Raw genomic sequence first — 19871 nt, forward strand, 5'->3', positions numbered from 1 at the left:
TCACACATATCTAGGTATTGAAAAGTTCTTTTTTCTTTGTATGGTGGTTCCGACAGCTAATTTGGTAGAGCACTCGCTTCACAAACAAAGGGACCAAGATCGATCCCGGGTACGGTCGACATTTCTTTTTTCAGACAACCCCCCAGCAGTAAATGGGTAGCTGGGTCTCTTAGATCTGGCGGAAAGTACCTTGGGATAGAATAGCGTCCTATCCACAGGAGAGCAAGCAATTGCTATCTTCCGTTTCTTGCTATAGAAACCGGGATAAACTCCGGCTCCATGGGCCTAATTAATGGCGCTGAAGGACTACAAAGAAAAAAAAAAGATTTGTCTGTATGAAGTTTCAAGATTAATTGAAGAAATAATCTGAAGATTAGAACGTCTGAAAGTTTGGTTTTTTCTTTCTCTCATTTCTCTTTCTTTGGTGTGTGTATACTATTTATTTGGAGGAAGGGGGTGGGGGGGTGGAGGTTTTGTGGAATCTGCTTGTTTTGTAATCGTTTAGTTTTATCTTCCCGATTTTTGGGGGAGTTATAAGTGATTAATATTGGGGGGGGGGGGGGGTGTTTTGTTTTCTTTTTTGGAAGGAGCAAGGGAGGAGACTTTAGACTGGGGTTTTTTTTTTTTTGTTTTTTTTTTTTTTGGGGAGGGGGGTTATCTGTTCATTTGATATATTTTTAATTCATGCTTCGTTTTACTATCTATTTCATGTGCAGAATTTAGACAAAAGGCTACCAAAAATATGACAAAGAAGAATTTAACTTAGACAAATTACTGTAACGAGGACAATATAGCGTCCATATCAATGGATGTATGAGAATAAAAGAGCTTACCCCGAGTCTCTGCTTGGTCTTCTGACCTACGGTCTTGGCGCTTGCCACAACAGTGACCATGATGACTCGATAGATGAGCGACAGGTAGGACAGACCTACAAGGATCCATATGTATCCAACGACTATGTAGATCTCGTGAATGTAAGCACTCTCCAATTTCTGTTCATGGAGACCTAAATTAAAAAGGAAAAAAAAACAATAATAAAAAGCAATATCAATTCACGATTGTGCTCAAAGCGTTTTACAAGTGGTGTCAAGCCAACAGGAATATTTAACGAGAAGGACGAGACATGACGCGACGCTTTTTGGGCGATGTTAACATTTTTCTTTCGACAAAGACAACGCTGTTATCGGCCAGGTACTCATTTTACACCTGGGCGTGGTGAGAGGATGTGAATCAAGAGTCTTTTTTTAATAATTCAACTTTACGCCGCCAAATCAGGACTCGAACCATGGACCTATCGGTTCAAAGGCGAGTGCCAAATCACAACACCACAAAGCTGCATATCAAAATTAGAAACAGTTTATTCCACTCATTGTCTGTTTAAAAAATAATAAATATAAAAAAAAATAATAATAAAAATTAAAAAATAAAATAAAAAAACAAATCAATAAATAAATAAATTTAAAAATAACAAAAACAAAAAAAATTTTTTTTAAATAATTAAATTAAAAAAAAAAAAAAAAAAAAAAATATATATATATATATATATATTATATATATATATATATATATATATATATATATTATATATATTATATATATATATAATTCAAGACAAGAAGCTGATATACAGAGAAGTGGTAAGACCTGGAATGAGATTTTTAAAAAAGTTAGCTCAGGATATAGAAGGATGGAAACTGTTTGTCTGTGGCCTATACCCTGACCCAGGGTGAAAAAGGCAATGATGATGATGATGATGATGATGATGATATAAATATATGTATATATATATATATATATATATATATATATATATATATATATATATATATATATATATATATCCGTTTTAAAAAGACGTCTCACATTCATCTAAGACTGCTCTTTCTACGCATGATGTTCGTGAATAGAATCAGACGTCTTGGACGAATGTGAGACGTTTTTTATTCGTTACAATATGCTCTGAATTGTTAATGTATTTTATAGAGCAATGTCTGAACTACATAAATTCCATCAATCATATGTGTACATATACAGGGTGTCCATAAAGTCTGGACACATAGGATAGTTGAATATTTTTGGTATATAATTAAAATTAAGTTTTATTTTCACTATTTATTTCACTCAAATAATATCTTCAATATGAGCGCCATCATTTGCAATGCAAATGTCAATGCGTTTCACAAAATTTGCATGAACTCGATGCAATACATCTGCATTGCCATCAATTCCAATATTTAACTTTACTGGGTGTATATATATATATATATATACATATATTTATATATATATATATATATATATATATATATAAATATATATATATATATATATATATATATATATATATATATATATATATATATATATATATATGGTTGAGGAGAATTGGCTGGAATCACGTCGATCTCGAAACAATGTTGTAGGAAGAAATAACTAAATGAGGTGAGGACAATATGAATAAATATATATCTAGAATGAAGTTGACGGCACGCGGGTCTTTGTTATTGTTTTCACTTCCGGATGGCAATGTTGTGAGCTTCCTCACGAAGCGAATACTATATATATATATATATATATATATATATATATATATATATATATATATATATATATAAATATATGTATATGTATATACGTCTGAATGTATGTCTGTATATCTGATTTTGATATATTATTCTTGTCAAGACAGCCAGCAAACGATGTATCATAATTCTAACAGTACAAATTTCCCTCACGTTCACCTTTGCCGTCAACGTCATGTATCATAATTCTAACAGTACAAATTTCCCTCACGTTCACCTTTGCCGTCAACGTCATGTCTTAATAATATTATAGTATAGATAGAATGTGCTTGGCCAAGGAGTTCACAACATTGCCATCCGGAAGTATAACGGACCAACACACAAACTCTGTGTAACCATGAACTTTTATAGTCCGGTTAATACTATTTAGTGAGAACAACTCACAAACGCGGATGGCAAAAACAATAACAAAGGCCTGAGTGACGTCATCTTCGAACTATCTATAGATAGTATGCAGATGACGTCACTCAGGCCTTTGTTATTGTTTTTGCCATCCGCGTTTGTGAGTTGTTCTCACTAAACTGTATTAACAAGACTATAAAAGTTCATGGTTACACAGAGTTTGTGTGTTGGTCCGTTATACTTCCGGATGGCAATGTTGTGAACTCCTTGGCCAAACGCATTCTATCTATAGATAGTATGCAGATGACGTCACTCAGGCCTTTGTTATTGTTTTTGCCATCCGCGTTTGTGAGTTGTTCTCACTAAACTGTATTAACAAGACTATAAAAGTTCATGGTTACACAGAGTTTGTGTGTTGGTCCGTTATACTTCCGGGTGGCAATGTTGTGAACTCCTTGGCCAAACGCATTCTATCTATAGATAGTATGCAGATGACGTCACTCAGGCCTTTGGTATTGTTTTTGCCATCCGCGTTTGTGAGTTGTTCTCACTAAACTGCATTAACCAGACTATAAAAGTGCATGGTCACACAGAGTTTGTGTGTTGGTCCGTTATACTTCCGGATGGCAATGTTGTGAACTCCTTGGCCAAGCGCATTCTATCTATAGATCATGCCCATTTATCTTCTTTAGAAATAGCAAAGAGCAGTGTGACGTCAGCCTCCTTATTTCTTTTGTTAGTAAACAACCATGTTTACCAGCGCGGGTTTGAGGGTAGTCACGAATCTCATGTTTTGATTGGTCAAAAATCTACCAGCACACAAAACTTGTTTTTTTTTGTTTTTTTTTGTTTTTAAGTGTTTTACGGCGCTTGCAACACATTTAGGTTATATCAGCGCCAGTAAAAAGGAAGAACATGGGATAGCAAAAAGTTCTAGAATTACAATTAAAGCACTTAAGAGAAAATAAGACAAAGGGGAACTGGGAACAAATAGGGATCATATGTAGATTCCAAGAGCATACCACCAATGTACTTTGTTTGAGATCACCTATAAGTCTCATCCGGACACAAGCACAAAATCCAACAAAGAGGAATACACTCAAATGCTTACGCTATACATTAAAAATAACAAATATAATAATACATAACAGAGAAATGATTTACAAGGAAAAAATATCATCTCCCAAAACAATAACTATGCATTTGACTGTTTCTCTCCAACAACAGAAAAAGAAAAATACGCTTCAACAGTCACAACGTCACTTCCCTCATAATGAAGCATGGTAGCTTAGTAACTGGCTATAAACTAACGGGACAGTGCCGGACGCCTTTATGAAATATTTCTCCGACGAGCATAAAAGTGTATCCAGAGGGGAAAAAAACATTATAAATCTGATCATGTTTTGACTTTTACTCATTCTGATAACAAGACATATGAAAAGTTCTAGCCAACATGAAGAATAAAAAGTACCGATTTTCTTTGTTTAGAAACGCGATGGCCGCCGTTGCCGTGGACAGGGCCAGACCGCCAAAAATAAAACTAATCGTGAGCTGCATGCAACCGGAGAAAGCGATATTTCGCCACACGAAACTTCTGAATATAATAACAGGCGATGCGTATTTATGCGTAGCCATCGTTAACTTTGAGCCATAAAATGACGTCAAAATGCCGATCTTTGGCCACAAAGGAAAACAAATCGTGAGTTGTATTTAATGGCTCAACCAATGGGACCACTTGTTTCCTTGAGCACTACTAACGACAGCTCACGAGGCGGTGCAAAAACCAAATAATGACGTCAAAATGCCAGTCTTTTTGGGTGTCAGTGTCAGGCTATAGGTAGTTCGAAGATGACGTCACTCAGTTCTTTGTTATTGTTTTTTGCCATCTGCGTTTATGAGTAATTCTCACTGAACTGTATTAACCTGACTATAACCGTTCATGGATACACACAGTTGTGTGTGTTGGTCCGTTATACTTCCGGATGGCAATGTTATGAGCTTCTAAGCCAAGCGCATACTATCTTTTACCTTACGATGGCTCCGGTCAGACAAAGATAATGAAGGCTAAATACAAACAGACACAACTAAGGGACAGAATCAATGTCGATCGCATTCCTCTAATATCTCTGTTCTTGACGCATGACTGATGTATCTAGGTACAAGCGTTTTCATGAAATATTTCTTTTAAAATTTTGAAAATAACGGTTTCATCAGATTTAAATGTGCGATTCTACTGCTAAGAATGATTGAAAGTTATTTATAAATTTTGTCGATTTTTCTCCATTCAAGGACGCGAGAGACGGCAGTATTTCTCTTGTCAATCAATTCATCATTTCTACTCGAAACGAATGAATGAAGTTGACGTCTCTCAAAGAGCGAGAGAGAGAGAGAGAGAGAGAGAGAGAGAGAGAGAGAGAGGTTGGGATGTGCAAAACTATAGATAGTTCGAAGTTGACGCCACTCAGATCTTTGTTATTGATTATTGCCATCCACGTTTATGAGTAATTCTCACTAAACTGTTTTAACCAGACTACAAAAGTTCATGGTTACACACAGTTTTATGTGTTGGTCCGTTATATATATATATAGGGGGTAGCGCACGAGCTTCACATGCGAATGGACCAAAATCGATCCAGGATGCAGTCGAGATTTTTTCTGACCCCCCTGTCCATCCAGCAGTGGTTGGGTAGCTGGGTCTGTTAAATCTAGAGGAAAGTACTTTAGATTAGCGTCCTAACCAAAGGATAGCAAGCAATTGCTATTGTCCTTTTCGCGCTAAGAAAACCGGGATAAACTCCGGCTCCATGAGCCTAATGGCTCTGAAGGACTACTACTAATATCCACTAAACGTGCTCAAAGCGCTTTTCAAAAGTGGGGACTAGTCAACAGCATCACATAACAGGCATGTTGGCCTGATTGGCGATATTACATTTTTTTTTTTTTGGACAGGGAAAAAGCTGTTAACGGTCAGGTACTCATTTTACGCCTGAGTAAGGGGAGAGAATGTGAGTAAAGAGCCTTTTCCAAGGACTCACCTATGCGCCGCCCAGAGCAGAACTCGAACCAAGGACCTTCCAATCCGAAGGCGAGTGCCATACACCACAAGAGCACATAGCCTCACTAAGACTAGTTAGATGCCGTGGGGAGCCAAGTTGGTAAACATTTTCATTTAAAGGATATTTAGCATAGCCTTTCAGAAGAAGAAAAAATCAACAGAAGACTTCAGACAGTCCCATTCCGTCTCGTGGAAAAGATATGTGACCCACCGTCTCTAAACGGTATTATGTCGGGATGACTTGGATGCAAAAAAATAGAATTTATTGACAAAAACATAAAACTTGGGGTTTGTTTGGATTTGTTGTGTTAGAGAATGAAGACATTTCTCACAATGCAAAAGCTCAAAAATTGGTCACTTTTCGGGGTCCCATTCATCCCGACATAATACCGTTTCGAGACGAAGGGTCACATATAATTTATCCAAGTTTAACTTCCGTGTCAACAAGAGGTCAGTTATAAATAGATTTCTTTATCATCTCGGTATGAAAAACACATCGATTATAATATCGAGTTACTACTATGTAGGCGGTGTGTGTGTTTTTATTTGTATTCCTTCCTCCTCTAACGACTTCCTACCAGAATACGCTGTTGTTTCCTATGTCAAGATTCTTCAATTATCATTTAATAAAAATAGAAAATAATTAAGCCCGCCCGCCAGATACAACATCTTTATTATTTACTTTGGACAAAAATGAGAACGACCTTGACAAGACGATCAAAATAGTAATTCTATCGTGCGCTGACAATATATAGCCTATGGGTTCTTGGTTGTATATTTTTACATTGTTGTGCATTTGCATATATATATATATATATATATATATATATATATATATATATATATATATATATATATATATATATTTATATATGTATACATTGTCGCCATAGATTCTCAACTTTGTGTTTATACATTTTCATGAATACCACGTCTGTAAACGAATTTCCATTTTTGGATGAATAAAGTATATTATATCAATATTATTTTTTTTTTCATTTTGCCTTTTTTTAAATCTAACTATCTACTCCAAATATCGGTTGATTTCGATAATCGCCGACTGGTTACAAAATTAATTAACATGATATTTTAATGAAGACTTCTTTGGAGTTTTTGAATTGACGTTTTTGACAAGTTGAAGGTCATTGTAATCGATCGATATTTTGATTTACATAAGCTTTTATATATAGCGCAATATCCACTAAAAGTGCTCAAAATGCTTTACAAAGGGTCCCTGACCAACAGCAACACGTAACAGTTAGAACCTGTTAGTTGATATTATACATTTTTCTTTCCGATAAAGACAACGCTGTTATTGCCCAGGTACTCATTTTACACCTGGGTACGGTGGAAGAATGTGAGTAAAGAGTCTTTTTTTCCAATGACTCAACAGTGCGCCTAGCCTGGCTCGAACTCATGGCCTTTAGTGGATATTGCCCTATATAAAAGCTCAATTTTAAAAATAAGAAGACGATAAGAAAACGTGAGTCAGATCATGGCCTTCTTAAAGTTATGGCCTGATACTGACCAAAAAATGACGTCAAATTGCCAGTCTTTTGCCACAAAAAAAATCGTGAGTTGTATTCAATAGTTCAACCAATGAAATAACTTGTTTCCATGAGCACTACTCACGACAACTCACTAGGCAGTGCGAAAACCAAATACTGACGTCAAAATGCCAGTCTTTTTGGATTTCAGTGTCAGACTATAACATAACGATGGCTACTGTCAGATAGACGGCAGAGAAATATATGGCCAAGATCTTATTACTTCCATACAGGACGCCTACCGTCTATCTGGTGTTAAGTAATGTATTTATGTTTTATTGAGGGTTTTTTGTAGGCTTAAGAAGGGTTTTGAGCTCGAAACGTGCCGCGTTTGGTATGTTGTTCTTTTTCTAGGCCCGAAAAAGTGAGTGGAGCAGTAACAACAAAAGGTGAAGTGAGTAGGAAAGTGCCAGAAGATAATAGAGAATAAACATTTCACGGCGGTGATGGGGGTTTGAACCCGCAACCTTACTGGTACGACAACACCGCCTGCCGGGAAGAACGTCACTCTACCATATGAGCTATCCACGATCTTTTTTCTAAACATACACAAAGATGACTCACCAATGACGTAATCACCAAAGCCCACGGTACTCAGGGTGGTAAAACAAAAGTATAAGGCCTCGAGGTAGTGCCACTGTTCCACATAACTGAAGACAGCCGCCGGAAGGAGGAACATTAGAATGAACCCAAACATGGTGACGAACAAAACATTCAGTCTTTTATTGATCTGAAAAGAGAAGAAAAATTATAAGATGATTAACTTAAAAATTGAGTTTATATATATATATATAGCGCAATATCCACTAAACGTGCTCAAAGCGCTTTACAAGGAGTCCTTGTCCAACAGGCGATGTTATAATTTTTCGGACAGAGACCAGGTACTCATTTTACACCTGAGTATGGTGAGAGAATGTGAGTAAAGAGCCTTTTCCAATGACTCAACTATGCGCCAAGCCAGGCTCGAACCCAGGACCTTCCGATCCGAAAGCGAGGGTCATTCCACAGGACCACATAGCCGAACGTGATTTTATATATATATATATATATATATATATATATATATATATATATATATATATATATATATATATATATATATATATTATCCGTGTTTTAATGTTAAGAATAAGAAAGTTTTGAATGTAAAAGAAGTGAGAACATGTATAAATAGAATTCATGCTACTTAGATTGTCGAGCACTCAATAGGATTCACCCACCGTGAGATACGATAAACACAACAATCTACTTTCACTTTCACTTCCTGATGAGAGCGAATGCTCGAAACAATATTATAGATGTTGATCATAATCATGCTTGAAATATTATATATATATATATGAGTGTTGGTGGGTACTTTTAGGTACGAGAGTGCTCGATAATGTTGGTAAGAGCTATTATTAACTATAAATAGAGTCACTCACTTATTGGCCGAGACACATGTTTCTGTGGTCTCCATCTACGTCGTCAGTATGCATATTATTGTGTCGGTTGGATTTTATTCCATTTGGGTTCAATGTTGATCATTCTACGGACATAATATGCCGACTGGCGACGTGCATGGAGACCACAGAAACATGTGTCTCGGCCAATAAGCGAGTGACTCCATTTATATTTTATATATATATATATTTATATGTGTGTGTGTGTGTGTGTGTGTGTAATCTTAACATAAATATAATCATGATGGCCCTGAGCCGCTATATATATATATAAATATATATATATATATATATATATATATATATATATATATATATATATATATTTATATATATAAATATATATATATATGTATATATATATATATATATATATATATATATATATATATATATATATCAACAGAGACAATACTTTTGCATGAGAGGTGGGGGGGGTCGGTTTTAGAAATATGTGTAAAGAGCTGTTTCAAAAGACTAAACTTTGAGCCACCCACAGCTGAATTCGAGCGCGGGACCTGCCGTTTCCAACCCGAAATTCATATCACCAGACACAACTAAAGCCACAAAGAATAGCGGGTCACGAAAGATAAAATCATAAAAACGGCCTGCCATTATAATATTATAAATAGTATGCAAATGACGTCACTCAGGCCTTTGTTATTGTTTTTGCCATCCGCGTTTGTGAGTTGTTCTCACTAAACTGTATTAACCAGACTATAAAAGTTCATGGTTACACAGAGTTTGTGTGTTGGTCCGTTATACTTCGGGATGGCAATGTTGTGAACTCCTTGGCCAAGCGCATTCTATCTATACTGCACAGTTTTCGTCAAAATGTTGAATATCATGGTGCTAACTGAACTCTCTCCTTACCAGCCATTTTCAGGATTTCCCCCCAAACTTCACACCCAACTAACACCAAAATATATTTTTATCACTCAAATACAATAGCATGCAGTAAGTCCTTGAGATACGTAATTTCTTTATCAAAACATGATCTACAACACACTATTCATTTTCTTTATATTTTGTGATGTACATAAGAAATTAGAATAAGAAAATTGTTGGTTTGAATCGTAACGAATGTGACGATTTTCCTATAGGTGGTACGGAAAGGGTTAAGGTGAGATGGCAAATCCTTTGAAACTACGTGTCAGCTTTTTAACCCTTATGACAAGTTTGAAGTCAACTTAATTTATCAAAAATGTTGAGGGCAGGGGGGGGGGTGAGGGGGGGGGGGTTGTTCGTTTGTGTTTTTTCTGCTGGGATTCTCTTGTTTTTATCTTTTGTTTGTTGTTGTTAATTTGTTTTGTTTTTTGTTTTTTTGTTGTTGTTTTTTTCTTTTATTGTTTGTTTGAATTGTGTTCTTATTTTTTGGGGTTTTTTCTTTTGTCTTTTGTGTGTGTGGTTTTTTTTTTTTATTTTGACCAAAATGATAAAAATATGTTTGAGTTCGTTTCTCAGTACACCGCAGTATAGTGCAATAAAACCGTCTCAATAAATATTACTACTCATTAATTTTAGTCCGGCAGATAATAATTTGTTTCATAACGGTAGAGTAGATTGAAGACAAATAGGATTCAACAGTCGTAAACTCACTTCCTTCCTTATGACGCATGGTAACTTAGCAACACTGGCTCTAAACTATCGGAACAATGGCGGACGCCCGTATGAAATATTTCTCCGTCGAGCATAAAAACGTATCCAGAGGGAACAACAATAAAATTTGATCATGTTTTGAATTTTACACATTCTGATCTAAAGGCATATGAAAAGTTCTATCCAGCATGAAGAATAAAAAGTAATGATTTTCTTTGTTTAGAACCAAGATGGCCGCCGTTGCCGAGCGGCGTGACATCAGACTCATCATCATCATGTAGTTCCATATCTGAAGCAGACGTCGGAGGTCATCTTCCGCCAAGCTGATCTATCTCTTGCCAATTCTATTAAAGCAGCGCCACCTTTCTCAGCTTCATCTGTCCAAGTTTTTATCCCTTTCAAAAAAGTTATTCTTTGTCTTCCTCTTATTCTTTTTCCAGTCATCTTTCCAGTCAAGGCGAGTACTTCCAAACCAGGGTGGCGGATAATGTGTCCTAAAAATTCCATTTGACGTTTGATGATTTTTGTTATCAGTGATCTTTTTCTGTTTGCCATTTCTAAAATTTCTTCATTTCTTTTCCTTTCCACCCATGACACCCTCATCATTCTTCTGTAAAACCACATTTCCGCTGCCTCCAGTCTTTTAACCATGGTCTTGTTTATGGTCCAGCTCTCACAACATCAGACTACTGAATCCAATTACTAAAGAGTTCTTTCACTTGATGTCGATTGAACCCCATGGTCATGTCCGTGTCATATTTCAAGTTAAAGCTGATTAATCATCTCTTTACTTGGATTGTATTATTATTATCATTTCACAGTGATAATATCACAGTGAAAATAATTTGTTTGACTGACGCAAACGCAGTCTTTGAAAATTGATTCTTGTTTGGGTTATTTTCAGAGATCGCTTTTATAAGGCAAACTGCTATAATTTAGTAAATTAAACGCATTTTCTGCCTAATTCAGTGACTTGATTTATTGTGACAAAACAGTAATACTCTTCGACAGTCGTAACGTCACTTCCTTCCTAATGACGCAGAGTAACTTAGTAACACTGGCTCTAAACTATCGGAACAATGGCGGACGCCCGTATGAAATATTTCTCCGGCGAGCATAAAGGGTATCCAGAGGGGAAAAAACATAAATTTGATCATGTTTTGACTTTTACACATTCTGATCACAAGGCATATGAAGAGTTCTAGCCAGCATGAAAAACAAAAAGTAATGATTTTCTTTGTTTAGAACCAAGATGGCCGCCGTTGCCGGGCGGCGTGACATCAGACTATTGAATCGTATTGCAAGGAGGGAAACACTAGGGCCTGTCATCAAAGCGTTGTGGGTTGTGTCCGCATGAGAGAGGACGTTCATACGTATTTATTGTTCGTTTTTGTAGGGTTTTTTTTTTTTTTGTTTCTTTGTTTTACTCTTTTTTTTTCTTGTTGTTGTTGTTGGCTGAAGAAGGGTTTTGAGCCCGAAACGTTACCGTATTTGTATCCCCCCCCCCCCTTTTTTTTTTTTTGAAGCTGATATAGTCATTTTTGTTTTTTGTTTTTTTTTTTCCGCATAAGTTGGTGTGATTTGTGTGAGTTTTATAGATACAACCCAGCCACATCCAAGCTTCTAAGCTGTCCTTATAATAATATCTATCGTTTTGGACACAATAAAGAGGCATAATTGGTAACAAAGGCATTCCCTTAATAGGGAATGAGATTAGCGGAAGAGTAGCGTCCCTCGATTGGACGTCACCCATAGTCTATGACGTCACCGGCAGAAAAGTTATTAGAGAGAGAACGTCATGTTGGTTGTGCGCATGCGTCTCTCGTCCTCGCTTCCGGTGAAAGCGGCTTAATACACTTCAAAACCAAATTGACGTTTTCTCTGTAAGGTGACGTCCAATCAAGGGACGCTACTCTTCCGCTAATCTCATTCATATTGATCTAATTCAGTCAGTGCTTGTCAACCTTTGTTTGAAATCGTACACACTGTCTCAACTTCTACTTAAGAGCGTGTACACCCCACACTCGAGTCTCGTAGAGAAAACATGCGACGCGCCGTATTCACCTATTTCACAAAACAGAACAAAAGCAAACACTCAGCCATAAACATTCCAATCTACATTAACAATACTCTTCAACAGTCGTAACGTCACTTCCTTCCTAATGACGCATGATAACTTAGTAACACTGGCTCTAAACTATCGGAACAATGGCGGACGCCCGTATTAAATATTTCCCGGCGAGCATAAAGCGTATCCAGAGTAAAAAAAATACACATAAATTTGATCATGTTTTGACTTTTACACATTCTGGTCTAAAGGCATATGAAAAGTTCTATCCAGCATGAAGAATAAAAAGTAATGATTTTCTTTGTTTAGAACCAAGATGGCCGCCGTTGCCGAGCGGCGTGACATCAGACTCATCATCATCATGTAGTTCCATATCTGAAGCAGACGTCGGAGGTCATCTTCCGCCAAGCTGATCTATCTCTTGCCAATTCTATTAAAGCAGCGCCACCTTTCTCAGCTTCATCTGTCCAAGTTTTTATCCCTTTCAAAAAAGTTATTCTTTGTCTTCCTCTTATTCTTTTTCCAGTCATCTTTCCAGTCAAGGCGAGTACTTCCAAACCAGGGTGGCGGATAATGTGTCCTAAAAATTCCATTTGACGTTTGATGATTTTTGTTATCAGTGATCTTTTTCTGTTTGCCATTTCTAAAATTTCTTCATTTCTTTTCCTTTCCACCCATGACACCCTCATCATTCTTCTGTAAAACCACATTTCCGCTGCCTCCAGTCTTTTAACCATGGTCTTGTTTATGGTCCAGCTCTCACAACATCAGACTACTGAATCCAATTACTAAAGAGTTCTTTCACTTGATGTCGATTGAACCCCATGGTCATGTCCGTGTCATATTTCAAGTTAAAGCTGATTAATCATCTCTTTACTTGGATTGTATTATTATTATCATTTCACAGTGATAATATCACAGTGAAAATAATTTGTTTGACTGACGCAAACGCAGTCTTTGAAAATTGATTCTTGTTTGGGTTATTTTCAGAGATCGCTTTTATAAGGCAAACTGCTATAATTTAGTAAATTAAACGCATTTTCTGCCTAATTCAGTGACTTGATTTATTGTGACAAAACAGTAATACTCTTCGACAGTCGTAACGTCACTTCCTTCCTAATGACGCAGAGTAACTTAGTAACACTGGCTCTAAACTATCGGAACAATGGCGGACGCCCGTATGAAATATTTCTCCGGCGAGCATAAAGGGTATCCAGAGGGGGAAAAAACATAAATTTGATCATGTTTTGACTTTTACACATTCTGATCACAAGGCATATGAAGAGTTCTAGCCAGCATGAAAAACAAAAAGTAATGATTTTCTTTGTTTAGAACCAAGATGGCCGCCGTTGCCGGGCGGCGTGACATCAGACTATTGAATCGTATTGCAAGGAGGGAAACACTAGGGCCTGTCATCAAAGCGTTGTGGGTTGTGTCCGCATGAGAGAGGACGTTCATACGTATTTATTGTTCGTTTTTGTAGGGTTTTTTTTTTTTTTGTTTCTTTGTTTTACTCTTTTTTTTTTCTTGTTGTTGTTGTTGGCTGAAGAAGGGTTTTGAGCCCGAAACGTTACCGTATTTGTATCCCCCCCCCCTTTTTTTTTTTTTTGAAGCTGATATAGTCATTTTTGTTTTTTGTTTTTTTTTTTCCGCATAAGTTGGTGTGATTTGTGTGAGTTTTATAGATACAACCCAGCCACATCCAAGCTTCTAAGCTGTCCTTATAATAATATCTATCGTTTTGGACACAATAAAGAGGCATAATTGGTAACAAAGGCATTCCCTTAATAGGGAATGAGATTAGCGGAAGAGTAGCGTCCCTCGATTGGACGTCACCCATAGTCTATGACGTCACCGGCAGAAAAGTTATTAGAGAGAGAACGTCATGTTGGTTGTGCGCATGCGTCTCTCGTCCTCGCTTCCGGTGAAAGCGGCTTAATACACTTCAAAACCAAATTGACGTTTTCTCTGTAAGGTGACGTCCAATCAAGGGACGCTACTCTTCCGCTAATCTCATTCATATTGATCTAATTCAGTCAGTGCTTGTCAACCTTTGTTTGAAATCGTACACACTGTCTCAACTTCTACTTAAGAGCGTGTACACCCCACACTCGAGTCTCGTAGAGAAAACATGCGACGCGCCGTATTCACCTATTTCACAAAACAGAACAAAAGCAAACACTCAGCCATAAACATTCCAATCTACATTAACATTACTCTTCAACAGTCGTAACGTCACTTCCTTCCTAATGACGCATGATAACTTAGTAACACTGGCTCTAAACTATCGGAACAATGGCGGACGCCCGTATTAAATATTTCCCCGGCGAGCATAAAGCGTATCCAGAGTAAAAAAATACACATAAATTTGATCATGTTTTGACTTTTACACATTCTGGTCTAAAGGCATATGAAAAGTTCTAGCCAGCATGAAGAATACAAAGTAATAATTTTCTTGGTTTAGAACCAAGATGGCCGCCGTTGCCGGGCGGCATGACATCAGACTACTGAATCCAATTCAAAGAAACAGATTCTACTCGACCAGGGTTCGTTCATCACGCCAACAAATTCCACCACCCGTTTTCAAGACTAAACACATACAATAGATAGTTCGAAGATGACGTCATTCTGGTCGCCCCCTCTCCATGTCCATCCAGCTTTGATTGGATAGCTGGTACTGTCAGATCGGGCAAAAGTACGTTGCCACAGACTAGCGTCATATCCAAAGGGTAACAAGTAATAATTAAAATTGTCCGTTTCAGGTCACAGAAACCCGGATACACTCCCGCTCCATGGGCTTATTCGCTCTGCAGGAGACCCTATCAAAAAGTAAACCCTTTTTTTAAAATTTGACACACCCTAGGGCGTACAATCCACCCGCCCGGTTGAAAACCACTGATCTAATATGATCTTGTGCGGCTAAGTGGTATAATTAGTGGTATGACACTCGCTTTCGAATCAGAAGGTCCTGGGTTCGAGCCTCGCGCTCGGCGCACATACAGATGAGTCCTTGGAGAAGGCTATTTACTCACATTCTCTCAACGTACTCAGGTGTAAAACGAGTACCTGGCTGTTAACAGCGTTGTCTTTGTCCAAAAAATATATCGCCTAACAGGCGTCATGTCCCGATCGAAATGTTACATGTTGCTGTAGGTCAGGAACCCCTTGTAAAGCGCTTTGAGCACGTTTAGTGGATATTGCACTATATAAAAGCTCAAGCTCATGTTTTTTGGGGGGTTTTTTTGTTTGTTTTTTTTTTTAATCAGCCATTTACGTTTTTCTTACCGAGGGGTACTGCCGGCAAAGTTGACACCGTATCCGGCGTATCCGTGTGAAATAGTGCGCCATCTTCTGTCCTATGGCACTGAGAACCAACAGGGTCAGGGGAATTCCGAATATAGCATAACACACACAAACTGCCTTGCCTTCTTGGGTGAACGGGGCCAGGTTTCCAAAACCTGAAACAACAAAAGTATCAATACATAACAGAACAAAAGGTACCGGGTTATGTATTTTTTTCTTCCGGTTCTTTCAAAGATGTTTTATCTAATTTTGTTTCATACTTTTATCGTCCATATCTACTGTCTGCTTAAACGTTTATTTAGAATGTCAGCAACTTATCACTGGTTACCATGGCAATCATTAATTTAAAAAATTGAGCTTTTTTATATAGCGCAATATCCATTAAATGTGCTCAAAGCGCTTTACAAGAAGTCCCTGGTCAACAGCAAAATGTAACATGTAGGACGGGACATGACGCCTGTTAGGCGATATTACAATTTTTCCTGACATATACAACGCTGTTAACGGCCAGGTACTCATTTTACACCTGAGTACGGTGAGGGAATGTGAGTAAAGAGAGTAAAGAGTATTTTCCAAGAACTCAACAATGCGCTCAACTAGGTTCGAACCCAGGACCTTCCGATCCGAAAGCGAGTGTCATACCAACCAGCCAAACCAACGAAAGTGATAGTAAAGTGATTAGATGCTATGTATGAACTGTAAGAATTAAAAATATAAAATGAACATAACAACTTCAAAATATAACAATATACCAAGCATGGAACGTATCAAAACTCTTCTTCAATCAGATAGACGGCTGAGAAATCCAAGACGTACTATAATATAGTTCCAAGATATTATTACTTACAGACAGGACGTGACAAATATGTGTCTACCATTTACTTGGTTTTAAGTAATGTATTAATGTTTTTACTGGGGGGGGGGGATTGAAGCCTTAAGAAGGGTTTTGAGCTCGAAACATTCCGTGTTTCGTATGTTGTTCTTTTTCTAAGCCTGCCTATCAATCAGCCAAATTAGTCATTTGAGACATATCTAGTTGACATGAACATTTTCAAGTTAAATCTTATTATTCTAGGAAAATTAAAAATTACAATTCTAATCTATTAAGTTTATGTGATAGTCCTGAAACCAATGGGACATGAAGGATGTGATTATGAAATATTCTGTCTTCAGTCTAGACTTAAAGCACTTAATAAATATAAGCACTTCTGGTACACACTGAGAGAAGATTCCAGGTTGATGTTGACACAAAGTAAAATGCTTTATTTACTTACTTAAACCCTTGGGCTCCCCGTGGACCAACATGGGCCGCCAACTGTCTTCCTCCATCTCACTCTGCTCTGGGCCGTCTACTCCATTTCACACCAGCGCATTCCAACATTCTTTAGCTTTTCTGTTGTTGACCTCCTCCACTCCATGAGCTTCTGGGGCTTTCCATCTTCTCTTTCCTTGCGGATTCCATTTAATGTAAGGGCCTGTCGGTTGATGTTGTTCGGTGGTTTTCTTTGCATATACCTCTTAACTGGGACAGGACAGAACTGCATCAAATATGTGCAGATGGAAACTTGGAAACAGTGATACCTGCCGGATATGTCAGGCAGCCCTAGAGACAAGCGACCACATCGTCCTCCACTGTCCAGTTACTAAACTTGAAGGTGGCTAGCTATGGGACCGTCCTTTGGGCGGAGGGGGACTTTTGGAGCTGGGTTGACGAAATGAATTTGGAGGTGTAGCCATACGCTACAACTTCTACTTTGCATATTATGCCCAATCCATCTCCATTTCCTGCGCTAGACTACAACACTGACAGGCTTCTGCTTTGCTTTCTTCCACAGTTCATCATTGTTAATTAATTTTTTTCTGGCCACCTAATTCTGTATATTTGTCTCACACAGGAATTCAGGAACGTCTGAATTTTCTCATGTAGTGCCTTGGCAATTCGACATATTTCTTAACCGTATAAAAGTGTTGTCCTCACATTAGAATAATTGAAGATGAGTAATTAATTTTGAAAAGGAAAATGCACGTCCCGCGAAGTATTGGAACCTTGACAGAACTGTCATTGTTTGGCGCCCAGGAAGAGTACGTGCGGATATGTAGTCTTGTGGTATGACACTCGCTTTCGGATCAAAAGGTCCTGGGTTCGAGCCTAGCTCGGCGCATAGTTGAGTCCTTGGAAAAGGCACTTTACTTACATTCTCTCACCGTACTCAGGTGTAAAATGCGTACCTGGCTGTCAACAGCATTGTCTTTGTTCGAAAAATAATGTGTTATCGCCTAACAGGTGTCATATCCCGTCCTAAATGTTAAATGTTGCTGTTGACCAGGGACCCCTTGAAAAGCGCTTTGAGCACTTTTTGTGGATATTCGCTATATAAAAGCTCAATATTCTTTTTTACCTATAGTGGTGACAACGGAGACGACGAATCCAAAAGAGCCACCAAAGTCCCATCTGTCCAAGTGCTGCTTGTCGTGGATCACGTAATACACTAATTCATTGTCCACCACGGTCAAGGAGAGAAACTGGATCAGCTCACTCCGGTTGACGCACGGATGGGTTTCTGGGGAGGACGAGGACGAAGATATAATTAATATGATATGATGTGGAGATGTAAGAATAGAATAATGGATAGAATGATGATGATGAAGATGATGATGATGGTGATGATGATGATGATGATGATAATGATGATGATGATGATGATGATTGAATTGTTTAGCAGCAGTAGTAGTAGTAGTAGTAGTAGTAGTAGTAGTAGTAGTAGTAGTAGTAGTAGTAGTAGTAGTAGTAGTAGTAGTTGTTGTTGTTTTTGTTGTTATAGAAGAAGAGGAAGTAGTAGTAGTAGTAGTAGTAGTAGTAGTAGTAGTAGTAGTAGTAGTAGTAGTTGTTGTTGTAGAGTATAGTAGTGTAGTAGTAGTAGTAGTGTAGTAGTAGTAGTAGTAGTAGTAGTAAATAGTAGTAGTAGTAGTAGTAGTAGTTGTTGTTGTTGTTGTTGTTGTTGTTGTTATAGAAGAAGAAGAAGAAGTAGTAGTAGTCGTAGTAGTAGTAGTAGTAGTAGTAGTAGTAGTAGTAGTAGTAGTAGTAGTAGTAGTAGTATAGTAGTAGTAGTAGTAGTAGTAGTAGTAGTAGTAGCAGTAGTAGTAGTAGTAGTAGCAGCAGTAGTAGTAGTAGTAGTAGTAGTAGTAGTAGTAGTATGTAGTAGTAGTAGCAGTAGTAGTAGTGTTAGTAGTAGTAGTAGTGGTAGTAGTAGTAGTAGTAGTAGTAGTAGTAGTAGTAGTAGTAGTAGTAGTAGTAGTAGTAGTAGTAGCGTTAGTAGTGTTAGTAGTAGTAGTAGTAGTAGTAGTAGTAGTAGTAGTAGTAGTAGTAGTAGTAGTAGTAGTAGTAGTAGTAGTAGTAGTAGCGTTAGTAGTGTTAGTAGTAGTGTTAGTAGTAGTAGTAGTAGTAGTAGTAGTAGTAGTAGTAGTAGTAGTAGTAGTAGTAGTAGTAGCAGTAGTAGTAGTAGTAGTAGTAGCAGCAGTAGTAGTAGTAGTAGTAGTAGTAGTAGTAGTAGTAGTAGTAGTAGTAGTTGACGTAGCAGTAGTAGTAGTGTTAGTAGTAGCAGTAGTGGTAGTAGTAGTAGTAGTAGTAGTAGTAGTAGTAGTAGTAGTAGTAGTAGTAGTAGTAGTAGTAGCGTTAGTAGTGTTAGTAGTAGTAGTAGTAGTAGTAGTAGTAGTAGTAGTAGTAGTAGTAGTAGCGTTAGTAGTGTTAGTAGTAGTGTTAGTAGTAGTAGTAGTAGTAGTAGTAGTAGTAGTAGTAGTAGTAGTAGTAGTAGTAGTAGTAGTAGTAGTAGTAGTAGTAGTAGTAGTAGTAGTAGTAGTGGTAGAAAAGACGAGGAAGAGGAGGAGGATACACAGGAAAAAGAGGATATTGAGGATTAAGATGAGAAGGAGATG

The 19871-nt window shown here is 37.5% G+C and overlaps 1 protein-coding gene across 1 annotated transcript in view; it reads right to left on the minus strand.

The window, feature by feature from the left end:
• Positions 1 to 566: 566 nt before the first annotated feature.
• LOC144971095 (potassium channel, subfamily K, member 16-like) overlaps positions 567 to 19871 on the minus strand; it is a 43108-nt gene continuing 23803 nt past the window's right edge. Inside the window, exons 3-6 of the mRNA XM_078911489.1 lie at positions 18338 to 18499; positions 15921 to 16093; positions 8091 to 8256; positions 567 to 1006 (exon numbers count right to left, since the gene is read on the minus strand). Coding sequence (XP_078767615.1) covers positions 732 to 1006; positions 8091 to 8256; positions 15921 to 16093; positions 18338 to 18499 — 776 coding nt within the window. The 3' untranslated portion in view covers positions 567 to 731. The remainder of the gene's footprint in view (positions 1007 to 8090; positions 8257 to 15920; positions 16094 to 18337; positions 18500 to 19871) is intronic.

The sequence above is a fragment of the Berghia stephanieae genome, chromosome 1 (assembly GCF_034508935.2).
Source record: "Berghia stephanieae isolate SIO BIC M18660-M18661 chromosome 1, UCSD_Bste_1.3, whole genome shotgun sequence".
Taxonomy (NCBI): Eukaryota; Metazoa; Mollusca; class Gastropoda; order Nudibranchia; family Aeolidiidae; genus Berghia; species Berghia stephanieae.